General features: G+C 34.6%; 1 protein-coding gene across 11 annotated transcripts in view; it reads left to right on the forward strand.

Annotated features, from left to right (window-relative positions):
- The window catches only part of LOC100876992 (uncharacterized), a 514,205-nt gene that overhangs the window by 463,408 nt on the left and 30,633 nt on the right, over positions 1 to 20,164 (forward strand). For all 11 annotated transcript variants that reach the window (XR_013039710.1, XR_013039711.1, XM_076536597.1 and 8 more), the window contains 2 exons: positions 8,020 to 8,298; positions 18,254 to 18,368. Coding sequence is in view for 9 of the 11 variants with exons in the window: in XM_076536597.1 (XP_076392712.1) it covers positions 8,020 to 8,298; positions 18,254 to 18,368 (394 nt within the window). In the remaining 2 variants the exon portion in view is untranslated. The remainder of the gene's footprint in view (positions 1 to 8,019; positions 8,299 to 18,253; positions 18,369 to 20,164) is intronic.

A 20,164-nucleotide genomic window follows, 5' to 3' on the forward strand; every position in this document is an offset into this window, starting at 1 on the left:
TGTCTCACGCGCTGCAATTCCACGTATCATAATTCCACGCGTTGCAAATCCACGCGCCATACTTCCATACGTCGAATATCTCATGCGCCCTAAATTCTACGCATCGAATATTTCACGCGCTGTAATTCCACGCGCCATTATTCCACGCGTCGAATACCTCACGTGCTGTAATTCCACACGTCGAATGTCTTACGCGTCGTAATTCCACGCGTGGCAATTCCACGCGCCATAATTTAATGTTTGGTTAGGTTGGAATTAAAATTAAACACGAACTTCAATCACGGTCTGAGTATTTTGAAATTTGACTTGGAAGTTAAAAGATTAAAAACTTCCCTTAAGTCAAAATCTCGAAATTCGAAACAATTCAAGGTAAAAAATTGTACAATCAAGCCTAAAAAAATTTCATAATAGCAAACTAAAAAAATGAAGTTTATACATGCCTCGATAGTTACATGGTAACGACATTGTCCATGTTCGCAATCTCCGTCTGTAAAAATTAATTACACCCGATGAGATCAGCTTCAGAAGGCAGCAGACACTCGGTGTCCCCTCGTTCGAGCGTAATTCGAAACCGGACCCCGCCGGACAGAAAGAGGGGACGGGATATCCTAATCGGCAGGAGAGTTTCCACCGAGCGACTCTCAATTCGCAGCGAAGCAATTCAGCGAGGCTCGCGGGTGAAAACGGACTCTGCGCAGCGAGGGGGTGGCTGAGGGAGAAGGAGAAGGGGGTTGGGGCGAGAAGGAGAGACGAACGACTCGAAGACAATGCAATTATTCGCAATTACCGCGTCCGTCCGCGGTTCGCGGAATTATCCCATTCTGTTTCCATTACTGGCACCGTCGTTCCTGCCTATCCAACCCCCTGCCAACCCCCTTGACTTCGACGCGCACATAAATTCGCGTACACGGGGATGCGTCGATGTAAGGTGGCGTGCAATGTCGAAGGAACGTCGAAATTAATGCTGAGGGTCGTTTGCGAGGGAATTCGAGACGATTCGACCTGAGGGTGGACAATTACTGTTTCTTGGGGGAGGACATCAAAAATTTTATTGTTTGTTGATTTTGGTGCTTCTCTTACATTTTATTATGGTGTTAAAATTATTTGGGTTTGTGACGTACAATAACTGAATCACTCGTATTTACCCCTTTTGAAATTGTAGGGGTGGCAATGACAGTATACATAGTTTGTAGATTTCGGGATCTAGGGATTTTGAGGTCTGTTAATTTCGAGATTTGTGAATTTTGAAATTAAGGAATTTCGAGATCATTTGATTTTGAAATCTGGGAAGGTTTAAATATAGTGGTCTAGGGATATTGCGATTTAGGAACATCAGGTTATAGAATGTAAGCATCTAAGGAAATTAGAATTCAGGGATTTCTTATCTAGGGATTTTTTGTTTGGCAATATGATGACGTTGTGACCTAAGGATAGAGAGATCTAGGGATATTGGAATCTAGAAATATTTATTGAAGGATTATTGTCTGGTGATCTACTGAAATAGGGATATTAAGACTTATGGACAGAGAGATCTAAGAATATTAGAATCTAGTTATTTCTCTCTAGGGATTTTTTTCTGACAACATAGTCATATAGGGATGTTGGGATCTAAGGATTAAAAGATCCAATGATATTGGAATCTAGGGATTTTTTTATTGAAAGATTATTGTTTGGTGATAAAGTGATATAGGAATGTTGCATCTTAAGGATAGAGAAATCTAGTGATTTTTTAATCTAGATATTTCTGTCTAGGAAATTTTTGTCTGACAACATAGTCACATACGACTGTTGCAACCTAGGGATAGAGAAATCTAGGGATATTGGAGTCTAGGGATTTTTGAAAAATTTGACACTTGAAAATTTTCTGAACCCACAAATTTCTCAATGCTTCACAAAATACAATAAAAATTAAAAAATTAAAGAGTTTGAAAATTAATATTATACATGTGATCTTATCAACGTACCAACTATTCTACATTAAAAGTTTCACTGATTATTTTATTCAAACGGCAATTTAATCTGGATCTACAATAGTACTCGCACGTAATCCGATAGAGCGTATTCGGTGCGATAAAATTCTTTTTAACTCCCTCCCCCCGGCATATATCTTTGAGCACGCATAAACCGAATAACCGCGACCAAGAACGTGGCTAGAAGGATTCGATTACAAAGCCTGCTCTCTTTCTCTCCTCTTTCTTGCTACAGCCTCGGCTCGTTAAAGATTAACGTGCCCTCAGAACCGGGATAGGGGGAGAGGAGTGGCTAATGTAACAAAGGAAATCCGGGCGACGAGAGACGAAACCTAATTACCCGGCTCTCTGCTCGAATGGACCTTCTTCTGCGCTTCGGTTTTTCGCGACTACGGAAAATACCGTGTCGCATTTACCGGTAAACGTTGCGTTTCCCTCTCTCTTTTACCTGTTTTGCAATGAGCGCAAGCTGGATTCGATGATTGGAAATGGAGTAAAGTTTGGCGGCCATTGTTTTTAGTTCTTTTTGTGAGGATTATTAACACGTGCGTGGGACGACTACCCACTAACTTTCAGGTAGTTTGGAATTCGCATTGGGAAATGAAGAATTTTTTTTTAATTTATTGTGGAGTAAAGTTCACATTGGAAAATGAAGAATTCTTTTAATTTATTGTGGAGTCAAATGTGGATAATTTAGTGCTGTGTGTACTGAGTTTAGGTTAGGTTGATTATTTCTTGATGATTATGATTAAATGTGTGGACAATTTTTAGCTGGAGAATTTGGGATTAGAATATTTTATTTGTTTGAAGAGTTGGGAAGAGAAGAAATTGGAAAATGGGAAAATTAGGCCATGGAAAAATTGGGAAATTAGGAAATTGGAAAATGGGAAAATTGGGAAATGGAAAAATTGAGAAATTTGGAAGTTGGGAAATTGGCATGTTGGAAAATTGGAAAATTGACAAGTTGGTAAATTGGAAATTGGAAAATGGAAGAATTGAGAAATTTAGGAATTGGGAAATTAGGAAATTGGGAAATTAGGGAATTAGAAAATTAGGTAATTAGGTAATTAGGTAATTAGGTAATTAGGTAATTAGGTAATTAGGAAATTGGGAAATTGGCTAGTTGGGAAATTGGAAATTGGAAAATTGGCAAGTTGGAAAATTAGGAAATTGGGAAATTGGCAAGTTGGGAAATTATAAAATTGGATAATTGGAAAATTGGGAAATCGGGAAATTGGAGAATCGGAAAATTGAAAAATTGAAAAATTGGAAAATTGGAAAATTGGAAATTTGGCAAATTGGAAAATTGGAAAATTGGAAAATTGAGAAATTGAAAAAATACTACTATTACCCTTCAAACCAAAAATTTCTATCACAATTTCCTAGAAAATCACTTTACATCCTAATTCCTCCAAGCACCCCAAAAATTTTACTTAAATTCACCATAATTTCCCCATCTTCAATTTTAAACTATCAAAAATCCAGTAAACCCAGTAAATCCACTAAAACTATAAAAACTACAGTAATCTTTACATAAAAAGATTTCTCTAAACATTCTAATTAATCATGTTTATTAGATCCTTTGACTTCCTCAACAGTTTCCCTTCAAAACGAAGGTTACTTTCATAAAAATTTCGTGAAAGCTTGACTCCCTGAAAGTCAGAGTAGATGTTAAAGTCGGTGTACCTAAGGAACTGGCCGTTTTGCGGAACTTCATATTACTTTTTCAATTATATACCTGGCTGTTGGGACAAGCTGGTGGCTGGCACGCGTTAGGGTGTATTAAAAGGGTCATCGTGTCTGTTGGGAACGCGACAGCCGTTTCTTTACACAAGAACACTGTAGCTACGATAAAACCCCAGTAGTTTGTGTATGCATAATTTACCAACAGACTGAAAGTTAAGTGTACACTTTGATAACGTATTTTCTTATTTCGCACGTTTGCTGTCAGAGATATTTTTCTGGTATGAAGATTATTTTTCTCGTTGATGTAAAAATTTTCTCTGATAAATAAAAAACAGTTGTTAACTTTTTAATTGTTAACTATTAATTGTCTTTTTTGTATTTTAATGTCGAATTTAATATTGGAGTTATTGTTGAATAATATTTATTTAAAATTGTTGTGTTGATGTTTTTAGAGAAGTTCGGTTTTGATTTCATGTTTCGTTGCAATAAAATTTTTGGGCAAAAAGGTGTTTGATTAGCATATATTTCTGACAACGAGTAAATTGTATTTGACTTGGTCTTTTGCAGAGAAAATATTGATGATAATATATAAAAAAATACTTGTGTAATAATAATTCAATCAAAACTTTAGTTCTAGTCATTTCATCCCTTATTGTAGCAAGATGTCTGACCAATATGGTATTGTTTCACTTGCAACTGTTTTTACTAATAAAAAACAGCATACAAATTAGTCTTATGCAGTTGAAAGCTTAGTACTGATTTATAAGAACTACTAGTGCAACAATAATTGCATCAAAACTTTGATTTCAATAATTTCATCCCTCATTCTAATAAAGTGTCTGATCAATGAGGTATCATTTCACTAGCAACTCTCTAAAAATCAAATAAACTGTACATAAACTGTTCTTCTGTATCGAAAGATTATTCTGCAAGATTGTTCTTCAAAATGTTCAGTTCACAAAAAATACAAGTATAACAATAATTAAGCAAAAACTTCGTTTCAAATAATTTCATTCTTGATCCCAATAAAATGTCTGACCAATGATATATTATTTCACTAACAACAATAAACTGTATTTCAAAACTAAAATATTAATAGTTGTTTAAAGAAGATAATAGCGTAATAATATTAGATTAGAAGTTGAAGTTATTAAAGGGTTTAAGGGTGACAACAACAGAAGAACAGAGATAAAGCAGGAAGAGTGAGCGCAAGTACATACATGAGAGAAGAGACGAGAGTTTCTAAACTACTAACATCCAGTAAGTGGTAAACTGGCAGAGAGTACTTGGAGGAATAAACGGGTAGTAGAAGTTATGCCAGCATTGTTCTAATTTAATCATACATGCCAGAAACAGCCAAGATAGTGGTTCAATCTTGCAACGGCCCTCGTGAGCAATCCACTATCTAACGCTGGGATTCTTCTTGGTTCTCCTTTATTCTCGGCTTTAAACCTCTTTCACTTAATATTATCTTTTTTTTACACAACACTTTTTTATTTTATTTCGCACGTATACAAAGCTTTGTAAGTATTGCAGAAGTATATGCTAGATACAGAATTAAATAGTAAAAAAAATTGTAAATATTAAAATAGATATTGTGAATGTGATGTAATCTGAATTAGAAAATGTAAAAGTGTTTTTACATATTAAATATGCAAATTGATAGAATAAAAATATTTTTGAATGCTAAACACAAAATTTGATTGTACAAAATATTTTTGAATATTATATATAAAATTAAGTACTCCAAACATTCTTTAAATCTTGAATACAAAATTAAAATATATAAAAATACTTCTAAACACTAAATACAGTATCTGAATAAAATAAAAATATTTCTGTAAATGAAATTAAAAATTAGATAGTAAAAAAATATTTCTAAATAACAAATAAAAAATTACATAATAAAGAAATAATTCTAAGGACTAAATATTAAATTAAATGATACAATTGTACCAACAGTTAATTAAAATAAATATTTCATTTTTACTTTATTCTATTCTCACTGTGTTCTATTGTCCACCTGAAATTTAGGATTGTCCACGAACTTTAATTAAACCAGCATATATTTTCGCAATATCATATCCATTTACCCTATCTCGCTCCAAAAAATTAAAAATTCATACAATTCTCAGCAAACAGATTACACAGCACCACCTAACCTAACAGAATGAACCAAGAAATCAGCGAAGAATCTCGCGCAGTATTAAATGAAACGCATTTCTCACGGCTGTTGGCCAGCGGCAATCCTCATCGAAGAATAATTTCAATTTCATTTGAGAATAAATTGCTTCCATAATCGGCCCTCCTCATTCACCAAACAGAACAATGCTTACATGCAAAGAATCCTTCCTCGCCATAGTTCTGCTATTTCTTCGTCTCTCCTTCAACGTCCAATTACCCTTTCCTCTCCTTTGCTTCGTTTCTTCGCCGACATTGTCTCTTCTGCGAAATCTGTAAACGCGAGAGTGTAAGTCGAAAACACCTTTTGCAATGAAAGAAATAATTACGCAGTATTTTTTAATTTATTTGAGTTTACTGAAGTTGTAGAATTTGAAATTTTATTTACTGTACTAAATTTTGTAGTATATTACAATTAAAATGTATTACAAAATGGACTATGTAGTATTACATTTGAGGTAATGCTTTATATTTCAACGAAGAGACTGAAATATTTCATTTTTGTTCATTTCTATTTGTGTTTGTACTCATGTCTGACCATCTACGTGCCTGTACTACTTAAGTCTCCAGCGACAGTAGTAAAATCGATCATAATTCAGACGAACGAAATTTACAAAATGTCGATCAAAATTAAGTATAAAAATTTGCAAAATTTAAATGATCTTATAGCATAAAAATGTGTGTAAATTAGCAACAATAATGACAACTAAGTAACTGTTAAATGACTGTAATAATAACTAAATAACCGTAAAATAACTACAATAACTACAGCTAAATAACTAGTTATTATGAGAACTTGGAATCTATAATTTTCTAAATTATAGAAAATTAAAAATAAATTAATTTAACCCCAAAACTTGAACTTGCGCCCACATTGAAAATTTTAAATTAACGAAATAAAGTACGGAGAATTATCGTGTACTCTTTATCTCAATAACAGTCATTTCTACAAAAGCATCCTAGCACTGTAACACAATTCACGTTAATTTACATATTCATAATTTACATTTGTATAAATTACAATAATGTACCATGTAATTTACATATCTGTAAGCGTAGAATAAATAAATTACACGAAATTCGCAATTTACTACTTTTTAAACTTGATTACATTAATAACCGATATTCTACGTTATTGCCGATATTCATTTTCCAAGACATCAACGAATTAATCGACGATAAATATTCGAAGCGCATTAAGGAAAAATAGCGGACATAAATCGTCCTTTTATCGATTCGTAGACAAACGATACGGTTTCAAAGAGTCTTTGATATTCGATTTCACAGGGGCGAACAAAATCGATCGTTTCGAAAATTCGTGACGCGAATTAGCGCGCGTCGGAATTACAATGAAATTAAATGAAGATTAATTTTCGTTTGAGCGCGGGCTTCTGTCCGATCGGAACCCAATCATAGCTGTTTTATGTTTTTCAGCTGCAAACGTAATTGCTGTTCCGCTGAATATTCTACTGGAAACGTGTGTTGAGCGTCCTTTGTCTGCACATCATTTTTTCTCTCCCAGAATTAATTTTTCTTCGAGGAAAATAAATTTTGCCCTTTCGAGCAAGTGCTCCATTAATTCAGCACTCTGAAAAGAATAACAGAACGATGGAAACATAAATTTCGACCAGACTATTTTTCATGCTTACCTCGAGTTCTCTTAGGCGAAACGTTAGATCGTCGTATATTTAAAGGGCCCTGTGACAACAATCGATCGAGACCTCAATTGAATATTGAATTTTATGGTAATCGCGGCTCGAGTGCATTTGATTCTTCAAAGTTCAAGGGAAGAGTACTCGAGTCGCAAGATGTTTCCATTAATTGTACGAGGTGCGAATACTTTACGCCTTTGTTAACCAAGGTGTTTGTACCCTCGACTTAACTTTTCTTATGGAAATCTCATTTGGTGTTTTATTGAAATTTTTACTGTTACTCGAGGGTTTAATTATAATATTTATTTATTTTTTCTACTTGCATCTTTTTACCTGGATTTGAAGAGAATTTACTTTTAAGTCAATTTTACTAATTTGCTTTTAAGAATCATTCTTTTAGCGTACTTTTTTGTGCAAGACTTGCCTCATTTTTTAATATAAGAATAATTTATCTTGTCTTTTCATATAGGATTAGTTTAATAGAATTTTTAAGACTAATAATAATAGAATTTCATATATTTCTGTTTCAGCAACAACAGCAGCAAGCGCAGCAGCAGGTCCAGCAGCAGCAGCAGCAGCCCCAACAGCAGCATCAGCAGCAACAACAGCAAGCTAACTCCCCAGGAGGTGGAAATGTGGGGAAAAGTAGTCCCTCGCCGGGAAATTCGGCATCTCCTGGAACTGTAACAGCAGCGAACAAATCACAAACCGAACCTAAACCGGTCGAGTGCAATTTGTGCCATCGGAAATTCAAAAACATACCGGCTCTCAATGGTCATATGAGACTGCATGGCGGTTACTTCAAAAAGGTAAGTTTCATCTTATTTGATAAATCATTTTTATTTAATTTAACTCTTCGTGACTGGAAGATAAACGTTGACATTTATCATATTATTTGTGATACATGTTTGTAAATGTGTGAATGTAAGTGATATTTTTTGTGTGAATGTAATTCACATTTTTTGATGTACAGTGAGTTATAACCTTGACATTGTGTGTTCATCAACATTTCAGTTGAAGTTTAATACGACTCATGTGTTTGTCAATATGTCAGTGTAACCTTGACATTGTATGTTCATCAACATTTCAGTTGAAGTTTAATATGACTCATGTGTTTGTCAATGTGTCAGTATAATCTTGACATTGTATGTTCATCAACATTTCAGTTAAAGTTTAATATGACTCATGTGTTTGTCAATATGTTAGTATAACCTTGACATTATATGTTTATCAACATTTCAGTTGAAGTTTAATATCACTCATGTGTTTGTCAATATGTCAGTGTAACCTTGACATTGTATGTTCATCAACATTTCAGTTGAAGTTTAATATGACTCATGTGTTTGTCAATATGTCAGTGTAACCTTGACATTGTATGTTCCTCAACATTTCTGTCGCAGTTTAATATGACTCATGTGTTTGTCAATATGTCAGTATAACCTTGACATTATATGTTTATCAATATTTCAGTTGAATTTTAATATTACTTATATGTTTACCAATATGACAATTGAACTTTGAAAATGTGCATAATAAAAAGTATTAACTTGTTACAATTTTTGACTCACAATCAATTAGTATATTTTCACATCATTATACACAAAAATATATAAATAATATTTATTTAAGCTTGATACAATCGTTTGTAATTTATAAAATTTTCTAAAAAGACACATTAATATTTTTAACCATGAAATTTTCTAAAATGATGCATTAATATTTTTGATCATTAAATTTTCTAAAAAACTGCATGAATATTTTTCATCATTAAATTTCTCAGAAAAACACATGAATATTTCTCATCATAAAATTTCTGTAGAAAAATTGAAAGAAAGAGAAGAATGAAATAATATGATGAAAAAGGTATTCATACTAATATGTTGATTTGAATCACGGTGTTTCGTCAGTTGCTCCTCGAGACAGTCTCGAGACGAGAATTATACGTAATCCAGGTTTGCTTACCTCTTCCACGAAGCACGTTACAAACCGCGAGCAGAATTGAATTTTCAAGAAGAATTTCACGAAGTTTACCAAAGGCTACGTCGACGAGCGAGGTTTAGACACATTACCATATGAATTCGCAATCGTAGAAACTCGCGAGGGGCGCTTCCGGTGTAATCAGTCGGTGATTCCGTGAAAATCCCGCCGGTGAAAATGTAATCAACCGACGATTTCTACAAAATCGGATTTCGTGAGAGGATAATTTTGAATTTTTGTTTAGCGCGGTTTTCGGGCAGTTTGCGTTTGATACGGTGAAATAGATACGATGCTTCTAGGTTCTACATTTTTACATTTTTTGGATCTCTCAAATTTTGCGAATCACCGAAATTTTCTGGTAATTTTCAAAAATTCACGAGTTATCGAAATTTTCCTAGGTTTCACGAGCTATTGGAATTTTTCTAAGTTTCACAAATTATCTAAATTTGACGAATTTGTCAAATTTCATAAATTGCAACAAATTTCTGAAGTTTTATAAATTTCATAAATTTTACAAGTTCTACGATTTTTTCTTCAAACACAAATTTTACAATTTTTTCAAAATTCACAGATTTTACAGATTCCACAAATATCACAATTTTCTAAATAATCAAATTCCAAATTTTCAGACCCCCAAATTTCCAAATTGTCAAATTCCCAACTTTCCAATTTTTATCCATACAAATTTTACTCAAAAATTTACCTAACTTAATAACTTCAACATAAACACCAATAAAAAATATAAAATATTATCAATCAATGCACATTGTTGAAAAGTTTCGTACTTGATGCCAATCGATACAGCTCGGATACAGAGACAGTAGTAATCTCGATAGTTATCTATGTATAACACTCAACGATCGGTCTATGCTTTCTTTCTCCAATAAAAAAAGAGAAGGAGATATATTAAAACGATCAATGTTATTATATTAACGTATAATCCTAGTCAAAAAAGAAGCGACATTGAGTTACGATCAGCAGCTAACAAACTTCGTTACTTTTTATTTTTAGATCAATAAAGTCGCAGTACATCGATCCGAATAATTCACCGTTTTTGTATAAATAAAGCTTGTAATAAACAGGATACAGAAAGTGTTATGGACGGTTGTACTCACATCTGGGCAATCGTATGCAAATAATCTCAGCTCTCCATCGCTGGTGGTTAGGGTAGCCGAATTTTCTCTTTCGTTTGTCTGTAACTGACGGAAAAATTAATTGTGGATCGAGAAACAAACGATGAAAAAACATAACGAGATAGTAATAGTAATATAAGTAATTAAAGAATAAAGTTGTGCCTCGAAGATAACTCCTAAAGAAAAATTATATTTAATGTCGAATACTCCTGAAGACCTTAACCTTCCCTAGCATATTTTGTCCTCTAGAAATTAGGCATCTGTTCATCTAAGACCTTTTCCAAGCTTTTCCTCTCTGAAACAGCTTCTGGGTCTCAAGGTTCTCTGAACCATAAATTACCTCCGTTCTAAGTCCCAAAATTTCTCATTATGCACTCACGCCACCCTCTACCAACCTAAATCTCAGCACCCTTACATAGTTTCACCGCTTAATTCTTTCCTCGACCTCAGCTTACAGGTAAAGAGTTCAACCTTCACACAGTCCACTCCGTTACTAAATCTCCGTCACTAAATACTAGAAGTATTTTATCGAAGTCTTGTTTATTTCCGTGCACCACCCTCCCTTTCCCCATAAACAGCACAACCACCCAACACTTACATCGTTGGCGAACGTCACGTTCACGGTTGATCGTTTTTCATCCCGTTGCGTCTGGACAGGACAATCGTCGCGGTGTGTTAAAAAGAAAGGAAAGGAGGCGGAGGCTAGGCGAAAAGAAATCAGAGATGGAATCTCTGGAAGGGATCAGCCTCGGCTTCAGCTCGCTTCTTTTCTTCGCTTCCGTGAGTGGAAAGTCCGAACAGAGAGACTCTTAATAAGGTCAAGGAATAGTCTGGCTGTCGCAGTCGTCGGAATGGAAAGATCAGCGATTCTGTCGTCCTCTTCGTCCAACTTCACTGAATCAGTTTCCCTTCCTTCGGTCGCCTACGGAACTCTCTTTCCTCGCTGATTAAAAATGTCTTAACGAACGCCAGTGTCGTTTATAGGAAAGTGCTGAAAGAGATTCTCGAGAAAAGTTTCACCCCTTCGAGCCTGTTCTCGCGATCTAGATACGGCCGAGATTGAACGAACCAACTCGTCGAGTTCGATGTTGTCGATTTTTGAATAATAACTCGGTTCCTGTAGCCATCGGTTTGATAAAATGCATCCGATGTTCCTGTTACGTTCTGATGCTTTGATAGTAACGTGATCGACGGTTATTATCGATTCTCACTATTTTTGATACTCCCTATTACTGATGTTATTTCAGGTGATGTTAAGTTGATCTAAGAATGTATGGACATATGTCCGTACATACATGTCCATACATTTCTATATATATAGAAATCTAATGAAATAGGTATTTCGTACAAAAAAACAAATATATGTCAAAATAGATGAATTGAAAAATGTACAAATTTAAGAATATGAAAGTATAAAAACTTGAGAAGGTAAAAATTAAAAAATTGTAAATGAAAAAATTCCAAAATTCGAAACTGAGGTACCCAAAAATTTGAAAGGTTAATAACGTAAAAATTGACGTGATGGACCTGGAATTTAAATAATTCTCTTCCTCCCCAAAAAAGCCCCGTTGCCCCCGAGTGTACACCATCGCCCCTGGAACACCATGAAACGTTCGTTTGCGTGTCCCCGAACGCGTCGTTCTTCCAACAAGCACAATCGCGAGCATAAAGGAGCCGCTACCATGAATATGAATGTATGTACACAAATGAAAATGAATGGATCTGGACGCAGTCGCATGAACGGAAGGCTGGACGTGAAACCGGATGCGCGTAGTCCAGACTGGCTGAAAACTCGAAACGGGAGCTACCGGCGTTGAAAACCCCGCCGTTAACCGGGTTTAGATTCAATCTACATAATGGAGAAAGCTCGAGACAATGTTTGCACGAGCCTCTCCGACCGTGCTCACCCAATCTTTCCGTCTCTGCCACGAATTGCCAGCCAGATCCGATGGAATGCAGAGAGCTTGTTAATGGGTTCATTTGGATTCGATCATCGCCTTACCTTTCCATTCACCCTCGTTTTATCTCTTTGCTCGATCGAATCGTTTTTAACTTCTGCCCTCTTCGGACGGGGAAACCTGTCGACGCTCGTTAACGCTGAAATTGATCGTTCATTTTCGAAGACAAATGTTCTTCTTTTTTAGAAACGTGGTTCGTGATTTTTGTGGGTGAGGTGGATTATCGGATTAGGGGATTAGGGGAGGAAGCGTTTTCTTTTAGGGAGGTTTGGGTATTTTGGGGAGTTGTGGGGTGGAAATTTGGGAATTACAAGGTTTAGGAATTTGGGGATGTAGGGATTTTGAGGTGGTGGGATTTGAAGATGTGGGGATTTGAGGATATGGGGATTTGGGAATATAGAGATTTGGGGATATAGGGATTTGGAGACGTTGAAATTTGACAATTTAGCAATTTAGGGGTGTCGAGATTTAAGAATATAGAGATTTGGGGGTTTAGGGATTTGAGGATGTAGAGATTTGGGAATATAGGGATTTGGGAATATAGGGATTTGGGAATATAGGGATTTGGGGATATAGGGATTTGGGGATATAGGGATTTGGGGATATAGGGATTTGGGGATATAGGGATTTGGGGATATAGGGATTTGGGGATATAGGGATTTGGGGATATAGGGATTTGGGGATATAGGGATTTGGGGATATAGGGATTTGGGGATATAGGGATTTGGGGATATAGGGATTTGGGGATATAGGGATTTGAAGACGTTGAAATTTGGCAATTTAGTAATTTGGGGGTGTCGAGAGTTAAGAATATAGAGATTTGAGAGTGTAGGGATTTGGGAATATTGGGATTTGGGGATATAGGGAGTTGGGGATACAGAGATTTGGAGATGTAGGCAAGTGGAAACGTTGGAATTTGGGAATTTAACAATTTGAGGGCATTGAGATTTGGGGATGTAGAGATTTGGGTAGGTGTGGATTTGGAAATGTAGCAATTTAAGGATGTAGGGATTTGGGGATATAGGGGTTTAGATATGTAGATATTTACGAATGTACGTATGTGTAAATGTACGTATATGAATAAATATAGGTATTGTAAAATTATTTCTAATGAATCTGAATGATCAAATTATTTCTGCAGAACCTACAATAAACATATGAACAATTTAGCCAATTTTGTTAATCCTTAAGAAAATATTTTAATATTTTTCTCTTTGATTTGTAAAAATGTGTGGTTGTGAAGGTACTATTACAAGATGTGAATTAACTTACTATTGTGATTAATTTTTCATTCTCTCTTTACATGTTTCCTTTATTACATATGTCACATATTTCTAAATATTACCATTTATATCTTCCTCTTACGTTTTGCATATTTTACGCTCCTTTTTTTTTTAAATTTGTAATTGTATTGTATTGTATATAATACAACGTCTGAAAAGTTTCTTCGTTTTCCATTTCTGCAACTCTGAATCATGCACGATTTTACAACTGTAACCCATTATTTCACCGCACGAAGCAATGTTTTTTCCCCATAAAACCAGCGGGATGAGACGTCGGCCACGTTCGAGGATTATCGAAAAGTTTCGAATGGTTTTTCATCCAGATATAGCCAGATTAACGCGTGTTCGCGTACGTCGAGAATCAAAAGGGACCCGAACGAACGGCGGCGGTCGTACCTTTTTCCCGTGAAACTCGCAGATGTGTCTGAATTTTTCGCTCGAAAATTGTTGGACCAGAGGGGGTTTTAAGGGTTTGCTGGTTGACGTTACGCGGGAAAAGGGATTAAGGGATTCGTCGACACTTTCGAGTAATACAAAGCGGCGCGGCGGTGAATATTTTTCGCGCGGATCTGCCCCGCCGCGTTCCAACGTCGCCCACCGGGCAATTAAAGCTTAAATCCTCGAACAAACAGAATTCGCTTGATCGCCTTTGAAAGATAAACAGCGGAAAGTTGAACGGAAATGACCCGGTCTGGTTATCCGCGATTCTATCCCTTTTTATTTTCTCTCTTTTACTCTACTTCACTTTGCATTTCTGTATAAATTTCATTTGCTTTTTTTATTACCTTTCTTATTTAGCTAATGTTGCTATAATTATAAACTATAGTTTCAATGTACAATTTTTAGTTAACATACAATGTACAATGTTTGGTTGTTTAGTTGTAATGGTTGAAATAATGATGTCAATGTGTATATCACAGTGACACAGTATGTGTACGATTACACATATGTCACTGTGTGTGTAAAATTGTATATATGTCGCCATGTGTATATAATTGTAGACATGTCACAATGTGTGTAAAATGATATGCATCTCATAATCTGAATGTAATTGCATATTTATGTCACATGATATGTATAATTGCATATGTGTCACCATATGTGTAAAATTGCATACATGTCACAGTCTATATATAATTCTACATCCATCACTGTACACATACATGTACAATTACATACTTGTCATCGTATGAATATAATTGTAAACATGTCACAATATGTACATATATAATTGTACATACAGATATCACAGTGTGCATGTAACTGAACACATATGTCACTATACATAGCATTGCATATATGTCGCAGTAAAATTGTCACAATATAAAATTGTATATTATATACTTCACAAAGTGTACAAAATAACATGAACATATATCACAGAATATAATTGAGTGTACACATAAATTACAGAGTGTGCATACATATGTACGTATGTGTGTATGTATGTACGTATATTATACATACATAGCGCATATGATTATACACATATGACAGTGTATACATATCCAGCTGCAGATAAAAATGTAAAAGAGTTATAACACAGTGGAGAATTCAGAACTGGAATTGACACGGATCGAATTGATGAATCGTAGCCAGTCTACGTTCCGCAATCAATTCCGCACATTAACGGTCACCGATCAATATTCATGAAGCGAACACGTCAAAGACAGCGTTCAATTTTGCGACGGTTTGATATACAAGGTGTCATGTAACTGCTATGGCGTGTGGGGAAAAATAACCTTTCCGTTTTCAGAAAATTTAGAGTTTGGACCATGATTCATTGCTGGTTTAGGTACTTTGTGTTTCTGGGTCGGTGTTGGTTTAGTTGCGTTTTTGATTTAGTGCAGGTTTAGATATATTACTGACTTGACACTGGTTTAGATACATCACTGATTCGATGCTGGTTTAGTTACATCACTGATTCGATGCTAGTTTAGATTCATCACTGATTCGATGCTAATTCAGTTACATTACTGATTCGATGCTAGTTTAGTTACATCACTGATTCGATGTTAGTTCAGTTACATTACTGATTCCATTCTAGTTCAATTACATTACTGATTTGATGTTAGTTTAGTTACATTATTGATTCGATGCTAGTTTAGTTAGGTCACTGATTCGATGCTAGTTTAGATACATCACTGATTCGATGCTAGTCCAGTTACATTGCTAATTCAATGCTAGTTAGTTACATCACTGATTTGATGCTAGTTCAGTTACATCACTGATTCGATGCTAGTTCAGTTACGTCACTGATTCGATGCCAGTTTAATTACATCACTAATTTGATGCTAGTTTACTTACATCACTAATTCGACATTAATTTAGTTACTTCTGTTTACTAAAAAACACTCATACAATGATATATAAATCATATGTTCTTTTTAATATTGAAAAACATATATACAATACACACATTTTTATATTTGATTCACCTCTCCCTCAGGATATCATATATCATTAATTCAAGCAATATAAATAAAAAGTAAAAATACACAAAATCAATTCGTCCAAAAATTTCAATTTCAATCTACATGTATACATCCATAATTTCAGCTTCAATCTACATAAAATAAATTCATTCCGCAATTTTAGTCTACATAAAATCACTCCGTCCAAAAACTCCGATGTCGACCTACATAAAATAAATTTATTCCATAATTTTAATTTCAGCCTACATAAAATCAATTCGTCAAAATCTTCAACGTCATCCTACACAAAATGCATTTGTTCCATAATTTTAATTTCAACCTACATGAAATCAATTCGTCGAAATCTTCAATGTCAATCTCCATACAATAAATTTGCTCCATAATTTCAGGCTATGTAAAATCAATTTTTATTTTGTTAAAAAAGTTAGTTCATGCAAGAACTTCAATTTCAACCTTCACGAAATCAATTCAGTGCATAATTTCAATTTTATCGTTCATTTTCCATTACTTGAAAAGTCCAGCCAGTATTTCACGTGCTCCTGGCGTATCAATCACGCAGCACTCCGTTAATCGGAAATGCATCTCGATACTTGGATCGAAGCAGGCTAGATTGGTGGTCCCGATGAAACGAAGGGTTAATTGTGCCAGTCCTTCGGACGCCACAGTGATTAGCATACGTCCACGTCGGACATGCATATATCTTAGTCCCCTTTTGCGAGCGAGTCCCCTTCGAGGGAAACATTCATCACCGTAACGCGATACGTGGCCAGACATCGTCATCTTGATGATACCTTGATGGTACGAGAGCACGGTGGTTTCGGTAATCGCTGATCGTCATCGTTCCCTTCAATTTCCGATGTATGACCACGTGCAGGGATACATTGGAATATATTAGGAATGTTAAAATCAAGAGAAAATTCTTTGTATGTCGTATATTATTACCTCTTACTCGGTTGAACCATAAAAAATTATAGTGGATTTTACGAACAATATGAAAGTGCATATAAATTTATTGCAGTCTTAATATTTTTTAGAAAGAAAGATAAGCTTTATTTTAATTAAAGTGTTATGTATCTTTTTGCATCATTATATAAGTCTTTGAATTTTACTAATTTTTGAATTTTTATAATTTGTACAATTGCGGAATTTGGATTTTTTAGTTACATTTTTACATGAAAATCACTGTGTACTTACAATCAGTTAAACTCTTTCATATGACAAAATATGTAGCATTACATTTCAAAAAACATTAAATACAATATAAATTACAATACACTGCTCTGCAAAGATTCGAAACGAAAAATAACAGCCTGTGCATCCATATCTGAAACAACAATAAAAGCCACCAAAAGCATATTGCATGCAGCAGAAAAGTTTATTCTAGCTAATGGAAGTCATATTGAACACGAGATGTTAACGTATGAATGAGAAATATCGGTGAGTGATAGTAATACGAAATATTCCAAGTATTTTCGTTTCTGACCTTGGGTTGACCTGAAAGCCATCATATGTAGACAACCCAGGAGTTAGCGTATGGAAGGTTGATCCAGGGGTCTAAATAGACTATGAAAGGCCCCAGTTGGTCAGAATAAAAAGTGGATATCTAGACTCACTTTCGGTGGTAGGAACTATTGGTCATTTACAACAAATGAGCTAAAAAAGCAAGGACAAGGCAAACGTTTCGAGGAATGTGTGATGGTCACATAGGGTTCAAGATGAAGTAGGCAGCCCTTTAACTCTAGGCTGAACTTTACTGCTTCTCTGTACGGCAGAATTACGCCTAAACAGCACTGTAATGTGTGACAATGCTGTCTTCGAGTACATTGGAATGAAGTTTTTCATGATTAAATCATTTTACCAAAGATGTACTTTAACTTTGATAATTTCCATTTTTCAAAAATTCACAAAATATGTAGTATTTTAGTGCAGTTTTATAGAACATTTGAACATTTTTTGGAAATGATTGTGGTTGTTTCAGGATGCTGAGAACAAAAAGAGTGAAAAGAAGGAGGTTGTTGGACCACCGCTGCAAACTGCATCTGTCAGTGTAAGGGCACTCATCGAGGAAAAGATTATACAGAAAAGAACGACTGGTAAGTGTTTCATGAAATGTGTACAACCGTTCTTAGTAATTTAAAGTATTATACAAGATAAATTTATAACCACAAACTTAATTAACATCAGTGGTATTAATCGTTCATCTGCGTGGCATTAAATTATAAATTCCGCCTAGAAATTATACGGAGTTTTTACATTGATTAAATTCTTCGAGTCACTTGTCAGTTAATTAAATATCGGTAATTTCGTGTGGTGCAACCTAACAATTTATCAGGAATCAATATATCGACACGTATTAACAATTCGTAGTATTCGGAAGATGTCTCAATTAGTGGGTTGTGGGAAGAATAGTATTATTTATTACTCTTTAAATTTAATTGGTAAGTGGTAGTTTGGAATTGTGGGGAGTTGGGGATTTGAAAATTTGGGAGCTTCAGAAATTGGATTTTGGAAATTTGGGAATTTGGGAATTTGGAGATTTGGAAATTTGGAAATTTGGAAATTTGGACATTTGGGAATATGGGAATTTAGGGATTTGGGGATTTGGGGATTTGGGGATTTGGGGATTTGGGAATTTAGGAATTTGGGGATTTGGGAATTTAGGAATTTAGGAATTTGGGAATTTGGGAATTTGGGAATTTGGGAATTTGGAGATTTGGGAATTTGGAGATTTGGGAATTTGGAGATTTGGGAATTTGGAGATTTGGGAATTTGGAGATTTGGGAATTTGGGAATTTGGGAATTTGGGAATTTGGGAATTTGAAGATTTGGCAATTTGGAGATTTGGGAATTTGGAGATTTAGGAATTTGAAAATTTGGGAATTTGGAAATTGGGAAATTTGGAAATTTGGCAATTTGGAAATTTGGAAATTTGAGAATTTGGAAGCTTGGGAATTTGGAAGCTTAGAAGTTTGGAGGCTTGAAAATTTGGAAGCTTGGAAATTTGGAAGCTTGAAAATTTGGAAGCTTTGGAAATTTGGAAGCTTTGGAAATTTGGAAGCTTGAAAATTTGGAAGTTTGGAAATTTGGAGGTTTGAAAATTAAAAAATTTAGAAATTTGAGAATTTGAAACTATGAAAAATTAGAAATCTAAAAATTGTTGTATTCGAATCCTTTCATTTTCACCACCCTGACAAAGATCGCAGAAGTGATAGTAAAAATGGCGACAAGGGTAAATAACGAGGATACATATCTTCTTTTTCATGATTCACGATTCATAACCGTATCAAATGTTGAATAATGGCAATGATATAACGTTAAATAATGTGGGTATTCGAAGAGCTGTAGAATACGAACAGGACTTCAATGATTTATGTACTTTGAAAGGGATCTCGATTCGGCTATATCTCACGTGCTCTCTCTTCTCCACGAATACATTTTGCGGACTTTAATCGCAAGGAACAGACCGAGTTATATTAGCTGTCGAGTTATATTAACTTTTCCTTAGATATATTCTACGGTTACGTGTGACATCTGGTTTTCCAAATCTATCATACAACCACTGTATGATTCTTGAGAATATTTAAGGACCGTAACTGAATTTATTTGCAAATTATTGCAGGTGTTAGAAAAATATATATTTTTCTATAATTTCTATAATTTTACAAAATAATAAGTTCGTATGATTTGAAGATAAATTTTATGAGAATGGGTTGAACATTTTTTACCTTTTGTTTAAAAAAATTTTACAAATTTTTTTTTCAAAATCCTTAATTTATTTTTGCACTCATTTATAATAAATATTGTGCTGTTTCTTTTTAATTTTCTTTCATTATTGTCTTTCATAGAACTGTGTTCAGTAGAGATACAATATTAAGTAAGTAATTTTATA

This window comes from Megachile rotundata, chromosome 10, assembly GCF_050947335.1.
Source record: "Megachile rotundata isolate GNS110a chromosome 10, iyMegRotu1, whole genome shotgun sequence".
Lineage (NCBI taxonomy): Eukaryota > Metazoa > Arthropoda > Insecta > Hymenoptera > Megachilidae > Megachile > Megachile rotundata.